Consider the following 20910-nt stretch of genomic DNA (forward strand, 5'->3'; position numbering starts at 1 on the left):
TTATCTGTAATGAGGGGTTAGGATGTGACCATCTGGGCTCTTGTTAGCCATAAATGTTAGGTTAGAAGAAGCAGCTTTATAAGCTGAAATTCTTGCATTAAAAAGCTTATGAATAAAAAAATAAAAGAGGAACTCAGTCTAGTGCCTAGTTAGCAATTCGTAATTCGGTATACGTACAGAACGGCATACGTACGTGTATTATTCGGATTTGTAAAAATCAAGTTCGGTCAAAAATCCGGTCAACGGTTCGTGAGTCGGGAATAAATTGGAACGGCATACGCACGTGTATAATTCGTTTTAGAGTTGTTGATTCGCTACACAAAATTCGGCACACATAAGTAACATATTAATAAGTATTTATATCATAAAAGACTACTTTTTATATAAGTCTAGGGATTTAAAGATATAAAAAATGTTGATGAATGAAATATATATGGACTAATGATATTATAAGAAATATATATGACAAATATAACAAAAACTAACAGCTGGAACGGTGGTCTGGCATGCTCCTCTAGGAGCATTGGGACTCAAGTTCGATCCCCAACGGGCGAACTATTCGGATACGCATTATACGGCTAGCTCATATTACACGCGTATTAGGTTCGGAGTTAGGTTTGTACGCGTATGATTCGCGAAACGTATCGGTTCGGAATTATTCTCCGAATTGGTTACTAGGGTCTAGTGTGGCTGCAGTTGGTTACTTGAATATTTAGCAATCAATTCTTAGTTATTACCGGATCTTGTTGTGGAATTACAAGGAAGCCCATCACAAATGGTATCATCCAAGTATTCTTGTCTGTCCTCTGCACTTGAAGAGTTCTCAACTCAACTGGCGGTTTATACCAAGAGGTAACGAACAGATTAAGTGCTCTTGAATGAAAGCAATTAGGGTTGTTGTATACTGAAAGCTCACCAGATCGAGAGCTTAATCTTTTCAAAACGGAAAATCTCATTTCAATCATAAAGACCAAGTTAGAAAATCTCCTTTCAGTCTAAAAGAAAAAGTTGGGAGTCTTGGGACCATTCATCACAGTTGTTGCATAAACTCAGCCGCAACCATCAGAAGAACAATTAGTTGATGAAGTTAAAGGTGTTGCTGGAAAGGAAAAAGAAACTGACTTCGAGTTGATTATACCTTCTTATTTCTATGAAGAACAAGATGATTCTCTAGATCTAGAATTGATTCCTCCGTTCTTCTTTGATGCAAAAGAGGACCCAATCACTAATGTCGCAGAATATTTCATTCCTTGGTTTTGTCTTCTATGAAGAAAATGACGATTCGACTAGTGTTGTAGCCAACACAATTCCAACCAGGGATGTGAATGAGTTCGATCGGAAGAATCAAATCGGATTGAGTAAGTGTTTTTCCATTATTACCAATTCTGCTTATTCTCTATTTGATTGTGGAAAGGCATTTGATGGATCACCGGTAATGCCTAACTACATCGAGAGAATTGTATATGAGTTATTTTTAAAGCATGGGTATCGATTCAGTTCGATTTTTCTGGATTCTATTGCATCTGTATTAGTTAGAAATGGTGATACTGCTGATATAGATAACCGGTTTGGTAAAACGTCTGCAAGAGAGATAAATTTGTTTGAGTTTTTTCTTAAAGATGAGTACCAGTTGGATTTGTTGCTTGCAAACTCGATTGGGATTTACTGACCAATGAGGGTGAAGACTGTTACACTTGCAAATTGTTTGATCCTGGTAGACTTAATTTTCATGTCAATGAAGGTTTTTTGTTTCTTTTAATTGGTGGAAGTGATTTTAATAAGCTCTTGAGGCCCAAGGGAAGTAGTAAAGTGGTTGAAATGGAGAAGGCAGCAGAAGTGTTTGATACAGGACAGCTGCAAGTAAATAGTTCTTGGGTTGAATTGTTAACTTATCTCGCAAGGATACACGAGGTTAGTAAAACGCAAATGTTAACTGTCGAAATGGATGGTGATACCATTTGGAGTTGGAGATGTAAAGTTGTCAATGAAATCGTGAGGGGTCATTTTTATTTTGCTGATGCTTCTGAATTTCGTGTTCATACTATTACTTCTTTGGTGACTGTTCTCTTTGGGTCAATATTGTTAGGTGTATATAATGGTGATAGTAGTAAGTTGTATGCAGCGTCAATGAGAAATAAACATGTGTTACTGATTTTTACGAAAAAAATATGAATTTCTCTCGGTGTTTTTTCTTCCAGTTCCCACAGTCTGGAGCAGTCATTTATATCTCTCATTATATGTTTCGTCTTGCATTTTCCATCGCTTATATCTAAGGTCAGTGGTAGTCTTATGGTTCGAGAAGTTATTACGAGAGTTGTGCATTATTGGAGTTATTGGCACCTTCCTTGCTGTACTCAGTACCTTACTTCAAGTTGCAACCAATGTAGTCAATTTCGCTTGTACCGGCCGAAATATCGGCGGAATTTCGTGTACCGGTGTTAGAGCGAAACGAAAACACAAATATCGCGATACGATATTTAGCCGATAATATCGGCCGATATATACGAAACGATACAGTCCGGTTTTCCCGATATGGGACAGTTTCGGAATTGTTTTGTGAACGTCAGGTCAATTTAGGAATTTTAAGTGAAGGGAAGGATAAAATCCCTAAATCTCATCGAAATTTTTGGCAGAAAAATCTTCAGAAACCCTTCTTGGCAGCCGTTTTTTTCTTCTTCTTAATGTCAATGGCGAGATTCAATTCATGGTCGATCTGTTAACAAGAGGTTAGGGTTTTGATAGTTAATTTCTTCTTTTGCTGTGATTTGTATCTAATTATTCTTTGATGAATTATTTGTTAAATCTTGATACATCTTGATAAAATGGTTTTCATCATTAACAAATTAGTTTCTCCATCTTAATTGATAGTTCCATTCTTGTTAGATCTAATCAATTTATGTGTGTTCTTTCTGTATGAAACTATCAAACCAACTGTACAGATTCAGCGTATAGCTTCTCCAATGATTAACGTAAGAGCAGAATAAATCAAGGTACGGCTACTGCTGCAACTGTTTCATGAAATATTCTTAATATTTTGTCTAAATCTAGGCTACTGTTTCATTTCAACTCATACTTTGTAGTACAATCCATTGATTTAATTCGTAAATTCATTGTTGGATTTAATTCGTACAATCCATTTCATTTCAACCACTACTTTTGTTGTTATTTAACAGCAACAGAACACAATTGTGTTCCTTGATTTGCTCAAACCACTCTCCTATATATTTTATTTCTGTTGTAGGTTGTGATTATGGATTCTTCTAATGCATCAAATTCAAATGCCACAAACACTACCTGTGATTCATTGCCCTCTTCTTCGGCTACTCAAACTAAAGATCCAGCATGGGAATGGGGTGAACGCCAAGACCTAGCAAATCAAAGTATTATTACTTGTTTGTTATGTAAGAAATTAATTCGTGGTGGTGGAATTACTAGGCTTAAGGAGCATCTTTTACATATTAAAGGGAATGTTTCTTCATGTCCAAATGTGTCCATTGACATTATGAACAAAGTTAGTCTGGTGTATTCTGTAAAGAGGACCAAAAAATCTCATAGGGATAACATTGATTTGGCGTATCGGCGTGCAAACAACTCAAATGAAGGCTCTGATGCTGATACCGATGTTGAAGAACAAGAAGTTGAAATTGATGGCAATATGGGCAGTCGTGGTGCTAGTGCTGGTGTGGGTGCTAGTCAACTTGTTTCTCAGAATCAGACAAAGAGAAAGAGGATAAGCCAAAGTAATAGTAGAGGTCCAATTGATTTATATATGAAGACAGACCACCAAAAAACTCAACAGTCCACTCTTGAAAGAGACTCAGCTGTGAAAGAGAAGTTAATGAAGACTGCATGGAAATGCATTTCAGCTTGGATGACTGAGAATTCAGTATCATTTAACACTGTTCGTTGCCCAAGTTTCAAAGAAATGATATATGCAATAGGCGACTATGGGAAAGGTAAGCAGTTGTGATATGCTCAGTTGATTTTAGCTATAATACGTGCTTTAATCTGTTCTTCTTATCGTATATTCATTTGGTTTACTTTTGCTTTTTATGTTGTTTTTTTGTTAGCTATGCCCCCACCATCTTACCACCAGATTCGTACGAATCTTTTCAAGGACCGGTTAGTAGAAATGAAGAAATTTGTTGATACATTTAGGGAACATTGGAAGAGGTTTGGATGTTCTATCATGTCTGATGGCTGGACAGATGGGAAAAAGCGACATCTTATTGACTTTTTGGTGAATTGTCCGAAAGGGACAGTTTTTTTGAAGTCTGTGGATGCGTCAAACAGAACCAATGATGCTGATTTTATACGTGGGCTTGTAAAGGAGGTAATTAACGATGTTGGGGAAGAAAATATAGTTCAGTTCATTACCGATAATGGTTCAAATTTTAAAAAGGCAGGGAAAGATTTAATGCTTGAATACCCAAATATGTTTTGGACTCCTTGTGGTGCTCATTGTGTTCAGTTGATGCTAGAAGAACTTGGTTACAAGCTTCCACGAATCAAGACAGCCGTCATTCTAGGTAAAAGACTCGTTACATATATTTATGCTCATTTTCAAGTATTAAGCTTAATGAGGGAAATGATCGGTGGTGAATTACATAGGTCTACAAAGACTAGATTTGCAACTCAGTACTACACACTAGAAAGTCTTGCAAAGTATAAAACCCATTTGCAAATAATGTTTGTGAATGATAAGTGGTTGAAAATGAGGTTTGCAAAAGAAACTATGGGAATTAATGTACTTAAAATTGTCACAAGCGGTACATTTTGGGAAGATGTTGATTATTCTTGTAGAGTGCTAAAGCCTTTGGTTAAGGTTGTAAGGGTAGTGGATATCGAGCGCAAACCTACAATGCCTTGTTTTTATGAAGCAATGAGGATAGCAAGGGAGAAACTCGAGGAGAATTTCAGTCAAGATGATAGTACTTGGGCTGTAATTAAGGCTATCTTTGATAAAAGATGGAAGAATAACTTCAATCATGCTCTACATTGTGCTGCATATTATTTAAATCCTTCCATATTCTACAAAGTCCCTGCTCATCTAATGGATAATGATCTTAAGTACATATAAATCAAAAGGGGACTTCATACAGCAATGCAAAGGCTTATTCCCAATGAAGAAGATCTTGAGAAAGCTACAACTGAATTGAGAGACTACAGTGATGCTAACGGGATCTTGGGAACTCCGGTTTGCAAAAAAAGAAGATATAAAGATCAACCTCGTAAGTTTTTTTGTTATGTAAGTTGAAGGTTTGATTACATCTGTGTTACCTATGCATTTGTATAATTATTTTGTCCGTGTTTATGACAGATGATTGGTGGATTACATATGGAGGAATCGATACCCCAAACCTACAAAAATTTGCAATAAGGGTATTGAGTCTTACTTGTTCCCCGTGTGAGCGAAACTGGAGCACATTTCAGAATGTAAGTATTCTAATCTTGTTGAGTCTTACTTGCACTGATTATTTTTCATGTATTACCATTTTCCTGTAAGGGTATTTAGACCATATGTATGCCTGTAATTCAGTTTCCTGAGGTGCCGCGACACACCAAGTTGTAGTGAATGTGTAATGTGTTACCATTGTATACCACTATATGAGCAAGAGTAGGGCAATACTAAGTTATGTTCCAACACACTTGATTTATATTTGGCTTTTCTATTTGGTTCAATTTATAATGATGAACATCAAGATTCAATCTGTTTGATGTGTTTCATTTCATTTACTTATTATCCTTTCGTCTTTCAGTTGCATTCAAAGAAGCGAAATCGCATAAAGCAACAAAAATTGAATGATAGCGTCTTTATTCAATACAACAAGAAATTGGAACGTCGATACAAAGAAATCAGTCAATATAATGATGATCCGAAAGCTCATGATCCCATTTTTCTGGATGAGCGTGATGACAATGATGAATGGTTGGCTTTAGAGAATTTGGATGACTTGGTTGTACAAGGAGATAATGTTATTTTGGATGATTTGCAAGATATTGTTGGTGAAAAAGGTATGCCAGTTGTTGGTAAAAGTGCTTGTATCTCCCGACGCAAATCTACTTATCCAACTGACTCTGAATATAGTGGATATGATACTGATGACTTGATGTTGGACTCTAATTATGGACTACTTGGTGGAGATGATGGAGCTACGGAAGATTATGATATCTATGATGAATCGAATGATTTTGATTAAAATTGTAATGTCCATGTTTAATTATGTTTCCAGATTGTGAACTTTAAAGTTGTGAATTCTCCCATTTTTCCAATTTGAACTTCATACGATGACTCTTATGTTTTGAATGAACTTGTTTGTTTTTCTAAAATTGATGCATTTTAATGTTGTATAATTTTGTGTGAAACAATATAAATTATAGATATAAATTTAGAACCGATATCTCCCCGATATTTGAAACCGAGATCTCCCCGATACAATGTTGTACCAGTGTACCGGTCCTCAGCCGAGACAAACCGGTATCCGATATTGACTACATTGGTTGCAACCAGGTGGCGAGTATATACAGTTTTCTTGGGGATCGACATTACTTCCTGGCTATATTTAATTTGTTATATAAAGGGGAATGTGGCTTATTCATGGATAGAATTTCTGGCAAGAACAGTGAGAACTAAGGCTTTACTCATGGTAGTTCAAGCAATGAAGATGTATTTTTGGGAAACTATTTGAAGTGGAAATTCAGATTAGGCTCAACAAGTTTATGGAAAATTGTGTTGTATGGATTGTCATCGAGCTACCTGGAACACATGTCTCTCTGAGTTGTGGTCATTTGTTGTTTGATAGAGGAGAATGGCCTGAAACCATATTATGGCAATTCCAATTTAAAAGCTGGAGCTGTCCAAGTAATTCAAATGACTTCAATAAAACTACTCAAGCTCATGTTCGACAAAGAGGTACTAAGGTAATTAAATATACCCCTTGGATTGTTTCTGAAAAAGCGTGGGTCTAACAACCACACCCAATATTTTGTTCGGCAATTTGAATAAACAAACTTCAATATATTTCAAGAGAATCAACTAGACGGTCAGACTCAATCTATAGAAAAGTATATCAAAGAGTTATATCTCAATTTATCAATTCAATCCGCAATCAAACAAATAGGAATTTGCGAGCCTGATTTAATAAGAGAAATAACTTCAACGGTAGTCGGATTCAAGAACTGATTAAACTTAACGCACAACCTGTGATATTTCTATTATATAACAAAATATAATGCGGAAAAGAAATAACATAGACACCAGAAATTTTGTTAACGAGGAAACCGCAAATGCAGAAAAACCCTGGGGCCTAGTCCAGCTTTGAATACCACACTGTATTAAGCCGCTACATACACTAGCCTATACTACCAATGAACTTCGGAATGGAATGTAGTTGAGCCCTAATCAATCTCACACTGATCAAGGTACAATTGCGCTCCTTACGTCTCTGAACCCCAGCAGGATTCTACGCACTTGATTCCCTTAACTGATCTCACCCACAACTAAGAGTTGCTACGACCAAAAGTCGAGGACTTGATAAAAAAATCTGTCTCACACAAAAAAGTCTATTGGAATAGATAAATCTGTCTCCCACAAAAATACCTATTAGTTTTGTTCCGTCTTATGATAAATCAAAGTGCATAGGAACCAATTGATAAACCAGACTTATATTCCAGAAGAACAGCCAAGTATTATCAATCACCTCACAATAATCTTAATCATATGGAAGCAAAAAAAGATATTGTGGAATCACAAACGATGAGACGAAGATGTTTGTGACTACTTTTAATCTTACCTATCGGAGATAAATCTCAAGCAAATCTTAGCAAATATAATACTCAATCACGATAGTAGAAGTAAGATTAGAACACGCAACTACAGAGAAAATAGTTGGGTCTATATTCACAATCCCAATGGGTCTACCTACAGGGTTTCGTGAAAAACCTAAGGTTAAAGGAGAATCGACTCTAGTTGTAACTGGTATCACACAGAAGGTGTGTGGATCAGGTTTTCCAGTTGTTAGAGTTCTCCCTTATATAGTTTTCAAATCAGGGTTTGCAATCTAAGTTACCTTGGTAACAAAGCATTCAATATTCACCGTTTGATGAAAACCTGATTAGACTCAAGCTAATATCTTTCAACCGTTACATCAAACTTAGCTTGTTATACACAAATGAAATGTACCTTCATTTAGGTTTGAGTAACTGTATTTAAACATGTACACTAGGTTGTCTCAACAGTAGTTAAATCAAGTTAGCTCTATGAACACTCTCATATCAATCTTATTCATCTTAACCCCAACTAGTTCAAATGACTCAAATGAAACTAGGTATAGAGTTGTTCAATTGCTATATTCTCATAGAAGTATACAAGAACACAATTGAAGAAAAATCGGTTTGATTCACTCGAATCAGTTCATGAACATTATAGCCACGGTTTGCATAGAATGCATTCATTATTATATAAATGTATTAGTTCATGAAAAAACAAATTTTAGAACTTTAACCACTCAAGTACGCAAATGGGTATGCATACTTAAGTAGCCGGACTAAGTTTTTGGTTCGCCAGTATATGAACGGGTACGCATACCACAAAACCCAACAGAAATTCCCGGACCCAAACCTTACGCCAGTACGCGTACCGTATGTGTACTTTGGCTCCCGGAATTTCACTACCCAACATGTACGCATACGGGTATGCATACTACGGTTCCCGGACATGGATCACATATATGCAAGAACGCATACTATGTTCATAATCCAATAATGGTGAAGTGTTTTAAACTCCATTTCAATCATTGAAACATTCTTAGAGGATGACAATAGTTTTTTTCACAAACTATTAACATCAAAGAAATTTTCAAGTTATTGAAATAATCATTACGAAACATTCCAAGTCTACACCAAATGATTGTATCACACAAACCATGTAAAATGTTACTCGGCGATTTTCACATGATCATCTTTTGACTTTCGTCAAGAATATAATATGAACTTGCTTGAAGCGAAATCCTACTAACATATATTTCGAGAAATATGTAAGCGAGTTAAACTCACCTCGAAATCTCAAATGTGCATAACCGAAAACTATATAGCAATACGAATTTTGTCTCAATATAGGAGCTAAAGTAGAAATAGACTTTCCAAGTGATAGATGAGTTTCAGTCTCCACATACCTTTTGTTGGTGAAGTTCCACAAGCTCTCCTTAGTAGTTCTTCATCTTCAATTGATGAATGCCGTGAAGTCTACTGCTCAACTACACAATCTATCATAGTCCGAGAAATCGCTATAAGTAGACTAGAAATCAAGACTTATAATTTTGATCACTAACATTGACAAACAAGCTTGAGATAGCAATGCTTGCGAGTTTAACCGAGCGTTGGTCTAACAATCTCCCCCTTTGTCAATTTTAGTGACAAAACTATCAATATATATGGATTACAAAATGAATAAACTTTGTAGCTTCTCATTCAAATGCTTGATCTCCTTGGTTCTTCAATATTACTCGAAATCTTTGTCATTTCCAAGTACTCTAGTGATTCTGAACGTGTAAAACTCAGCATCATAGTTGTTGAAGATCCGTAGCAATAACAATGAGAAAACAGTTGCTCTAAATCATTGTTATACAGTGTATAGTATTATTACACAACATAAAAGTTCAATTGTACCACAACTTTTACAACAATACTATGGTGATATGTATCACACTCCCTTAGTCAATACTTCATCTCACAATGAGAACCAATCCCCCTTACATAATGATCCGTAAACCATATGCATTTTTAGTGTGAACTACACATTAATTATCCCCCATTTTTTCAATATAAATTGGCAAAGGTACGAAAACTAGTGGGACCCTAATGGAATTTTCATAGAGATACTTCATGACCAAATGAGAATAACATATCAACTTATGCAATCATATAGACGAAACTAAATGCATTCATCAAGGAGTTTATAAAGATACAAGAAAACTCCTACAATATTCCGCAGCCGCACTCCCCACAAAAATTTGGCAATTAAGCACAAGTTCAAATAAGAACTCCCCTCCATAAAATGTCATTTCCGAGAGAACAACAAGAGCAACCTTACTTTTACAAGAAAAGAAGGATTTCTTTGAACATTAACAAATCACATGAAACATGAATTTGTATCCAAAAATCTTAATTGGATTAAGCACAAAGAAAATGATCAATTCAATTGGCCATGCTCAACATAAGAAAACTTACAGAGCAACACAGTACATACACACAGATGTGGTTCAGGGAAGGCCAATACTGCAGAATAAACAAAGATTTATTCTATTTTTCAGCAGTATTTGCACAATGACATATAATAGACTTAATATTTGTAAACAAAAGTTCATCCTATCTTCCATCAATATTTGTATAATGACATGATATGCTTAACTTTTGTTGTCAAAAGTTCACTATCTTTTATCAATATTTGCATACCGACATATAATAGAGATAACTTTTGAACAAATATGGGACAATCAAGGTTTACGGACGCAAACAACATATCCCTTAACAATTTGCAATATATAAAACCATAAAGATTAATACTGCTAAAATCATCTTCCAAATCAACTTTAGAATTTAAATAAATAAATCTAAAAACATTGCAAGATGAAAAAGTTTGCAAAAGCTATGTGTACTCACAATAATTGCTATTCCAAACCCTAATTATCTTTCATAAAAACACAAGAATAAATTCTCATAAGAAGTTTCCTAGACATTGAGACCTCTGAAATTTTTTTTATCGTCCTCGAACTCCTTATCGTCAACAACCATGGGAACATAAGGTTCATGAAGAAACGAGTCAATTCCAACAAACCTTCTAGACTGATGCCGAACCAAGGCCTTCTGAATTTCAAGAGTTCTCAAAACAATAGCCTTTATTTTCTGAATCTCCTTCCTTGTTTTCTTCAGCTCTTCAAGAACACCAGAAAACTTCTGTGAATTTGAAGGAACAACTCTTGGATTCCTCACATTCCTTCTTTTTCTTTTCAAAGTTGGAGGAAACAGAGATTTATCTTTTTCCTTCATGATTGATGGCTTAACAATCATATTAACATCTTTTTCATCAGAAGACATAATGCTTGGAGTATCTATATACATACAGGATTGTGAGAGAAAATCACAAGTTAATCTCAACAAGCAGTCTTATGATAAAAAGAGTTTCAAGAGAAGGAAAAAGGAATGTAGGGTTACAGAACCTTTAAACATACAGGTTCGTGCACGCACAACTCACAACCCTAAAGAGGATATAATTGTCGAGAATAACCCTCTTTTATTGATTAATCAAGTAAGTCCCTTCCAATGTCAATTAGATATGGAAAGATGAAAGAATTCCAATCTTGCAAAACACAGCAAAACTAAAAAAAGAAAGAAAAAAAAAAGTAAAACATTTTTCTTTTCCCAAATCCTGAGGTGTGCACAATCTTGTCTCTTTTAATCAGGCACATGAGACAAGATGCACCAAACAACATAATCAAGTTGTGCTGCGGTGAACAATAATCTGTCCATTATAACCTTTTTGAAAGGAATTCATCGAACCCTGTTTCTCAGACTCTTTAGACCATACCCTTCTCTCTAGAGGTCTAGTATTTTTTTCGGAAACTAACTTCTTCGAAGATGAGATGAGTCTACATACCTCAGGGGATTTTTGAACAAGTTTGAGCTTGTTTGCTCATCGATTTTCTCTTCGTTGAAGTTTGTCGACTATCTTACTTTGTGTTTGTACTTGAAACAATTTGAGAGTTCATGACCTTTGAGCGAACAATAAGAACACGCCAACATGGAGGACGATTCAGACGCCATAGATGTGTAAGCTGCTAGACACACCGTGGAACCTAAAAAATCAGACAGAGAGTTTCCAGCAGAAACAGATAAATCAATTTTTTCTTCCAGAATGGTTGAGGTTTCTTCTGAAAGAATATCAAGATTGATGTATGTATTGCTACAATGATCAAAATCAATATTTTTTACAAAGAAGTGTAACATTTGACTTTTCTTCTTCATTAGAATCATAGTGATCAGACATTTCATCAAGAGTTGTAGCAAGACCTTTTTTCCCAGTGTATTTTCTGTGATTTGGACACTCATTTGCAAACTCACCAAATCCTTTACACTTAAAGCACTGTGACATATCTTCGTCATCAATATCGTCAGTATCCCTGTTTTTAGGAGGAACACGATTATGAGGTTTAACTGATGACCTAGGTTTATCTCTGGTGAACCGTTTACTTCTCTTTAAAAGAAGATCTCTAAACTGTCTTGTGATCAAAAAAACTAACTTGTCAAGATCTTCATCTGATGAATCAGACTCAGATAGATCATCATCAGAGACGCAAATACTTTTACTTTTGTCAAGTAATTTAGTGTTCTTTTGTGTTTTGAAAGCAACATCTTTTCCAGATTTGGATGTATGCTCATGATCAAAGATCTTTAACTTCCCAAACAGAGTGTTTTTGGAAAGATTTGCAAGGTTATTTCCCTCAGCGATGTGCTTCTCAGAATCGTATTTGGATGGCAACGATCTGAGAATTTTCATCACAATGTCTATTTCAGGAATAGTCTTACCCAACGCAAAAGATGCATTATGAATTTCAGACACTTTCTGATTAAACTCACCAAATGAATCTTTATCTGCCATACGAAAGTTTTCCCAATCAGAATTCAGGTTTTGACGCCTAGCCTCATTTTCACAGGTATTCCCTTCAAATACGGTTTCTAAGATATCTCAAGCATCTTTAGACTTTCTGCAAGTAGTCACATGATGCTGGAGCTCTGGGTAATGGCATGAATGATAACATTTAATCCATCAGAATTTTACTTCGAAGCAAGAATCTCGGTAGCACCATATTTACCAATATCCCTTGGAACTGTTACACCGCCTTCTGTAACTTCCGGAGGATCATAGCCATTAACCACATAAGCGCATGATTGAAAATCACACGCTTGAAGAAAGGCACGCATAGAAATTTTCTACTATAAGTAATTTATCCATCGAAGACTGGTGGTACGTCTATAGAGATATCACTTCTGTCCATATTCAGATCGCTACAAAGACAGATTTATAAGGTCCTAAACGTGTTTTCCTGCTCTGATACCAATTGAAAAAGCGTGGGTCTAAAAACCACACCCAATATTTCGTTCGAAAATCTGAATAGACAAACTCCAATATGCTTTTAATAGAATCAACTAGACAGTCAGACTCAATCTATAGAAAAGTATATCAAAGAGTTATATCTCAATTTAATCCTCAATCAAACAAATAGGAATTTGCGATCCCGATTTAATAAGAGAAATAACTTTGACGGTATCAAAAACCAATATCCAAGTGTCAATCAATTTAATTAACAAGCAAAAGGTCGGATTCAAGAACTGATTGAACTTAATGCACAACCTGTGATATTTCTATTATATAACAAAATATAATGCGGAAAAGAAATAACATAGACACAAGAAATTTTGTTAACGAGGCAAATGCAAAAAAACCCTGGGACCTAGTCCAGCTTTGAATACCACACTGTATTAAGCCGCTACAGACACTAGCCTACTACCAATGAACTTCGGACTGGAATATAGTTGATCCCTAATAATTACACACTGATCAAGATGCAGTTGCGCTCCTTACGTCTCTGAACCCCAGCAAGATTCTACGCACTTGATTCTCTTAGCTGATCTCACCCACAACTAAGAGTTGCTATGACCCAAAGTCGAAGACTTGATAAACAAATTTGTCTCACACAAAAAAGTCGATTGGAATAGATAAATCTGTCTCCCATAGAAATACCTATGAGTTTTGTTCCGTCTTATGATAATCAAGGTTCACGGGAACTAATTGATAAACCGGACTTATATTCCCGAAGAACAACCAAGTATTATCAATCACCTCAAAATAATCTTAATCGTATGGAAGTAAAAAAGGATATTGTGGAATCAAAAAAGATGAGACGAAGATGTCTGTGACTACTTTTAATCTTACCTATCGGAGATAAATCAGAAGCAAATCTTAACAAAGATAATACTCAATCACGATAGTAGAAGTAAGATCAGAACACACAACTACAGATAAAATAGTTGGGTATGGCCTGACAATCTCAATGAAGTCTTCAAGTCATTAACCTACAGGGTTTCGTGAAAAACCTAAGGTTAAAGGAGAATCGACTCTAGTCGCAACTAATATCACATAAAAGGTGTGGAAATTAGGTTTCCCAATTGCTAGAGTTCTCCCTTATATATTGTTCAAATCAGGGTTTTCAATCTAAGTTACCTTGGTAATAAAGCATTCAATATTCACCGTTATATGAAAACCTGATTAGATTCAAGCTAATGTATTTCAACCGTTAGATAAAACTTAGATTGTTATACACAAATGAAATGTACCTTCATTTAGGTTTGAGTAATCGTACCTAAACGTGTAAACTAGGTTGGCTCAAGAGTAGTTAACCGAAGTTAGATATATGAACACTCACATATCAACTTATTCATCTTAACCACAACTAGTTCAAATGAATCAAATGAAACTAGTTATAGAGTTGTTCAATTGCTATATTCTCATATAAGTATACAAGAACACAATTGAACCAAAATCGGTTTGATTCACTCGCATCAATTCATGAACATTATAGCCACAGTTTGCGTAGAATGCATTCCTTATTATATAAATGTATTAGTTCATGAACAAACCAATTTTAGAACTTTAACCACTCAAGACGCAAACGGGTATGCATACTTAAGTATCCGGACTGAGTTTTGGTTCGCCAGTATGCGAACGGGTACGCATACCACAAAATCTAGCAGATTCTCGGACCCAAACCTTACGCCAGTACGCGTACCGTATGTGCACTTAGGCTCCCAAAATTTCACTAACCAACAGGTATGCATACGTTGATTCCCGTACATGGATCACATATATGCAAGAATGCATACTATGTTCATAATCCAATAATGGTTAAGTATTCTAAACTCTATTTCAATAATTGAAACATTCTTAGAGGATGACAATAGTTGTTTTCACGAACTATTAGCATCAAAGAAATTTTCAAGTTATTCAAATAATCATTACGAAACATTCCAAGTCTACACCAAATGATTATATCACACGGACCATGTAAGATGTTACTCGGTGATTTTCACATGATCATCTGTTGACTTTCGCCAAGAATATAAGATGAACTTGGTTTAATCGAAAGATTATTAACACATATTTCGAGAAATATGTAAGTGAGTTAAACTCAGCTCGAAATCTCAAATGTGCATAATCGAAAACTATATAGCAATGCGAATTTTGTCTCAATGTAGGAGATAGAGTATAAATAGACTTTCCAAGTGATAAATGAGTTTCAACATCTACATACCTTTTGTTGATGAAGTTACACAAGCTTTCCTTAATAGTTTTTCGTCTTCAATTGATGAACGTCGTGAAGTCTAATGCTCAACTACACAATCTATCCTAGTCCGAGACATCGCTATAAGTAGACTAGAAATATATAATTATAGTTTTTATCACTAACATTGACAAACAATCTTGAGATATCAAACGCTTGCAAGTTTGACCGAGCAGTGCTCTAACAGTTTCTCAAATTTCTGCATATTTAGAAGCGTGTTGCGGTCCGTTCTGGTGGGTTTTTAGAGGGTCGAACAATTTTTGAAGGACTGTAGATGTTCTAAAGGCCGAATATGTTGTGTTGTTGATCATTCCTAAGGAGTCTAGTTATTTTCCGATGTTTATCTTCTCAATTTCTGTAAATGGGATAAAACGATTTGATGGTTTTTAAGGAATTGAGGAGACGACCGTACGAAGAAATCTCTTTGAACCGAGCAAACTGTTTAACCTCACAAAGATGCACTGCAAGAAGGGAGTGATTTAAGTTCGAGAGATCAATCTGTAGGACTCCAGCCTAAACCAAGACAATGGCCGTTCCAGAGTCAATTCGGTCACAAGAGAGGATGAGTCGATCTGTAGGATGGAAACTGAGAAATGTGTGAGATCAATGGTGATCAAAGATAGTAGGTGTGTTATGTATTCTGCACGGAGAAATAAGATAAGTTCTGATTGATTGAATTTTGCTCTGTTGAGAGTAATTCCTCAGATGTTGAATTCTTAATCTCTTATTGTCTATTCGACCAGAGATTGTCTGTTGTTTCAATCATGATTCAGAGACTTATTTATATTGCAATAATTGTAGACACCTTGATCTCATGAAGTGTGAAATTTGCTGGAGTCAAAGAGTGGGGAAGTAGAAATCGTGTTAAAACCAGTTACTCATCATGCGGAGACTCGGTTGATTTTCTACCCACTACCTTGCTAACTCCTCTAACTGCTTGCATGACTTGCTCAAATTCTTATCGTGTATGAAAACGTGTTGTAGACAGCTAGACCAAAACCCTAATTGATATCCCCATGTGACACGATTGATGTTTCGTGATTTTAGTTAGTCAGTTGCTAACTTGATGAGACGATGAGTTTGTATTGCTGAGTCGAACAAATGTTCTGGGACTCATGAATTGAACGTGTCTGTTGAGACAGGGGTATCATTATCGAATAAATGTTGATAGTTATGGTGAACAAATATTGTTCATTTGATGAATTGTTGAATATTAATAGTTGAATCAATATTCCTTAGTCTGAGAAAATATTGCTCATCTGAGGATTGGCTGAATTATTGAATATTGATAGTTAAATCAATATTCCTTAGTCTGAGCAAATGTTGCTCGTTTCATGAATTATTGGCAGCGGGACCAAACGAAATATTAATTTAAGATACTGACGAATGGGCGAGTATAATGATAAAAATGCTGATCACGGGATCAACGTCAAATTATCAGTGTTTGAACCTGCTCAGAATTATGAGCCTTGGATTCAAAACCCTAATTTTGATCAATTGCTGATTGATGATTTATTGAAAATCAACCATGGAGTGAATGAGGGACCTGCTACATGGGATGATGGACCGGCCATGTAGCTCCCAGATGCTCGAGTGAGCAAATACCAAAGTCTCTTGAAGACCAGTTGGTGAAAGGATGATTAAATGCCGGTTTAATCATTTATTAAAATAATAATCGTCTGAGCCCTAGGTGATAAAACCTAATTATGACGGAGTGAGGATCTGACCAAGGGGTTATGGAACCGTCCTTGGTTGGTCATGGGATCAACTGGCGATTATTTTATGAAATTCCAAGTTGTTTGGAAGAGTTTGAACCTAGTATGAACAAATTAGGTCAAATTATGAAAATATGTGGGACCAGCTTCTTGCAAGCCAAAAGGCCAACCCTGGTCGGTCAAGGTAATATGCCCATGTCGCCAAAGTGATCGTGTCTCAGTCCTGAGGATTTTGATATTTTCTGATGCGCGTTTGAGCAACATTTGAGAAAATATGAAGAAATCGGGGTTTTGCTGAGACTGAGGAACTTCATAAGATGAAGGAAATAATAATAAAATAAAGAATCATAAAGTGTGGGAGCGGTTATGCCTAGTGCATGGTGTCCGGCCAATGAGCCCGGTCCCACGACGCTTTTCCTAATTTCATATTATTTCCATGATTTGAAGGAAATATCATGAAATCAAGGAGTTTGTTGAAACGAAGGAGTTTCCTTGAATTGAAAGAGTTTCCATGAGATGAAGGAAACAATAATAATAATGAAATAAGAGGCATGTGGTACCGACCACGGATAGGGCATGGTCGGCCGTCTAGGGCCCGGTCCCGTGAGCTTTTCCCTAATTTCATATTATTTTCATGATTTGAGGGAAATATCATGACATCAAGGAATTTCATGAGATGAAGGAAATAATAATAACAAAATTGTAAGGAATCGTGAGGTGTGGGACCGGCCACAACTAGGAATAACCGGTCGGCTAGTAAACCCGGTCCCATGGCACCTTTCCTAATTTTATATTATTTCCTTAGTGTGAAGGAAATATCATGAAATCAAGGAATTTCATGAGATGAAGGAATTTTGTTCAAATGAAGGGATTTTCATGAGATCAAGAAAAAATAATAAAATATGATAAAGTAAAGAAAGAGGCGGGACCGGCCACGACATGACCGGACGGCCGGTGGGCCCGGTCCCCTAGCGCCTTAGCCAATATTTTATTTTATTTTTCTTTCTATTTTTCATAGGTTCATCATTCCTTCGTATTTTCGACTGCACATTCGTGCATTCAAGTGCTCGTTAGTGTATTATTGTTGAGTACACTTGTACCATTTTGGTCGGGGCTTATTCGATAGTGGATCAGATGCCCATACGTTGAATATTTATCACTAACCCATGGAATTCTGCTGAGAAGAACCATGAATTGAAGTGATGAAATATTATGAAGAACGTAAAATGTTCTCTAGGGATTCAGTTAATGAATCTAATGATTTAGAAATAATTAATTAATGGCTCTATACTAGCACGATCGTTTAGGAGCATTAATTATTTGAGAATTGAGTGATATGAGTTTGTTGAAGCGTCACACTTCTTTTATATAGTCAGGTAAAACATTGTTACGTCCTGAAGACGTTATCGCTCTATACTAGCAAGCAAGTTGTCTAGGAGCCGTCCAATCGTTCGATTATATATAGAAGTGATTACTGAAATTGCTCAGTATTCATGAGATACGTTGTTGCCTCAGTCGAGAGACTGCATATTCTCGTATGCTCTGAGAGACAATATACTAGTCAGAGACTCTTGTAACATGAGTTTTCATGCTTCAATTAGAGACATGAGCCTCAATACTCATCTGATTGTTGGATCAGGAATATGTAAGATTATGGTTTTACGATTTTAGCCCTTGTCGAAAATCCACCATCAACATTAAGTCCCCTGCTTAGTGAGGGACAGTCATGTTCCTCAGTCAGCACTAACTGGTGATTTTTCTAGTTACAGACAAAATAAGTAATGAAACTTAGTCGTAAAAAGAATGTTACCGGATTTTCGATTGCACGAGCGAGCCATGGCTTGAACGAAGATCCCAGTGGCACGATAGAGCATCGTCTAAAGAGAATAAATTGGTGTAGCACCGCTGATTTGGTAATGGAACCTTGGTCGATTTAGGATACACGGGTCCGGGCTCAAGAAATGGAATCCTTGTGGAATTAGGTTTTGGACGTTCGTTCATTCGTTAGTTTAAGAGACGAGCAATAATCCCCAACTTAGGAGAGAGATTTTTCTTGTTATAGACCCGTGTCTAATGATAATTTTTTTTATGAGCTTTGTTGAAAACCAAAATTTTATCTTAAAAGTGTGAGTTTTCACAAAATTGAAATAAACCCTCGTTTCAAAGACGTACGATCGTACGAGGGAATTTTTTTTTATACGTGAATATTCACGAAAAATATATCATATATATATTTTTTATTTACGTGAGTTTGCTCACGTTAATTTTTTTTTTGAAAATTTTATGTGAGTAATTCACGTTTTATTATTTTGTTAAAATCAAAAATTGATTTTCAGTAATCTTTAAAAGTAGACAATTATTTGTGATAAAATAGTGTCTTGGTGTGAGTTTTCATAAATCAATGGTGAATGTTTATACAGTGGAAATTATGTTCATGATTTCATGAAAAATCAGGTTTCGATTTTCGAAAACTAAAGTTTTGCTCATTTTGTAGGTTTAAAGAAACGAGCGAGTTTTGAAGTGTTAACTCTTGTATCACAATCACTACTGTTAGTGGAATCGTAAATAGGTAAGAGTTAAGAACTACCATTTTTGCGCGTATTGTTACCATGTGTTTGACTCCACACTTTTCGTAACAGATAATCGTAGTCCCTGATTATAGCCGTGTCACTGCTTCTTCTGGGAAACAATCTAGAAACCCCAAACCAAAGATGACGCTTTTGCAGATGTTCATGCCGAGGTGAATCGTCCTGATACGAGGGAGTTGATTCGTGGTACGCCTCTCGATCGGCTGAGGAAGAAGAGAGCCGAAGATGAAAAAGTTGGATGTTTATCGACAGAAACAACGTCTGATTCAGAGATCAAGACTAGAGGCTGAGGACGAGCCATGATCATTATTCGATGGTGCATCTCCTATTCAGATGAAGTTGAACCTGCCTAGGAACCCATTAGTTGTAGAGTTGAGCCGTATCCACCCGGTATGGAGGTTGAACGTTTAGTCAAGATCGATTTCCAGAATGTAAGGCAAATGACTATTTGGATGCAGTCTATGATGATCCTGAATTTCATCTCGAATAGATTTCTGAGGAAAACTATGAATATGATGATCTTGAAGAAGATTCTGATCACGAGGATGATGACGAATCTGACGATCAATTACTGTAGCAGTTGAACATCCTTTTGATTTTTGTAAGTGTAGATATTCCCTTGATTATTTCAGAATTTTTGCTTCATGGATATCAGAAACCTTTCTTGTCTTTGACTCTGATTGAATGAAGTGGACGAACGTCCATATGCGTGGAAAATCACGATTCTTCTTCAGAATATTTAAGCTGGTTCATCCAATTATTGTGAATTTTGGATATGTTATAATGGACATCCGTATGGAGAGAATGACCTGCCTTTAGATTCTTCATCAATTGCTCCAATCTGCTGCTTTGCGCAAGACAATGTAAAATTTCAATAGACGAGCTTGTTGCAAAAAACATCCATTTGCTTGCGTCTTCGAAACTGATGAAGCCATCATGGAGGGACGTGCAGTATTAAAGTGGCAGGATGTCAGTCCCCAACATTGGTGGGATCTTCTCTTCATTCCTTCTCTTTATTCTTTCCTATTTACAGAAAAGTAGAGATATCGAGGTTTCAAGACTTTGTGGAAATACCTAGGGGGGCGTCGCTCGACTATGAGTGTTATGAATCTCGTCTAGAAATTTCTCCTTGCATGTCATCCGCTCTGAAAGCCATTGAAACTTCATATGATGTCGGAATTTGATGATTGACCCCAGCTTTCTAAGCTAGGA

At 36.1% G+C, this 20910-nt stretch overlaps 2 protein-coding genes across 3 annotated transcripts; both read left to right on the forward strand.

Annotated features, from left to right (window-relative positions):
- The first annotated feature begins 2931 nt into the window (after positions 1 to 2931).
- LOC113272493 lies at positions 2932 to 3810 on the forward strand. Its single transcript, XM_026522319.1, has 3 exons — positions 2932 to 2990; positions 3242 to 3752; positions 3800 to 3810. The coding sequence occupies exons 2-3, from the start codon at positions 3251 to 3253 to the stop codon at positions 3808 to 3810; spliced, it is 513 nt and encodes a 170-aa protein (XP_026378104.1). The 5' UTR covers positions 2932 to 2990; positions 3242 to 3250.
- Positions 3811 to 4136: 326 nt separating this feature from the next.
- On the forward strand, positions 4137 to 6283 carry LOC113273858. 2 transcript variants are annotated; one of them, XM_026523448.1, is made up of 3 exons: positions 4137 to 5231; positions 5321 to 5436; positions 5760 to 6283. In XM_026523448.1, exons 1-3 carry the CDS (start codon positions 5105 to 5107, stop codon positions 6198 to 6200), a joined length of 684 nt encoding a protein of 227 aa, XP_026379233.1. In that variant the 5' UTR covers positions 4137 to 5104; the 3' UTR covers positions 6201 to 6283. Both variants share the same exon structure in this region; 1 of them encodes a protein (XP_026379233.1).
- Positions 6284 to 20910: the final 14627 nt, after the last annotated feature.

Source organism: Papaver somniferum, chromosome 4 (genome assembly GCF_003573695.1).
Source record: "Papaver somniferum cultivar HN1 chromosome 4, ASM357369v1, whole genome shotgun sequence".
Lineage (NCBI taxonomy): Eukaryota > Viridiplantae > Streptophyta > Magnoliopsida > Ranunculales > Papaveraceae > Papaver > Papaver somniferum.

Excerpts from the sequence above, each read along its gene's own strand:
- LOC113272493 (XM_026522319.1), top strand. The coding sequence starts at position 3,251 with ATGGATTCTTCTAATGCATCAAATTCAAATGCCACAAACACTACCTGT.
- LOC113273858 (XM_026523448.1), top strand. The coding sequence starts at position 5,105 with ATGCAAAGGCTTATTCCCAATGAAGAAGATCTTGAGAAAGCTACAACT. Across the intron at positions 5,232-5,320 it reads AAGATATAAAGATCAACCTC|ATGATTGGTGGATTACATAT; the intron begins GTAAGTTTTTTT and ends TGTTTATGACAG. Across the intron at positions 5,437-5,759 it reads ACTGGAGCACATTTCAGAAT|TTGCATTCAAAGAAGCGAAA; the intron begins GTAAGTATTCTA and ends TTCGTCTTTCAG.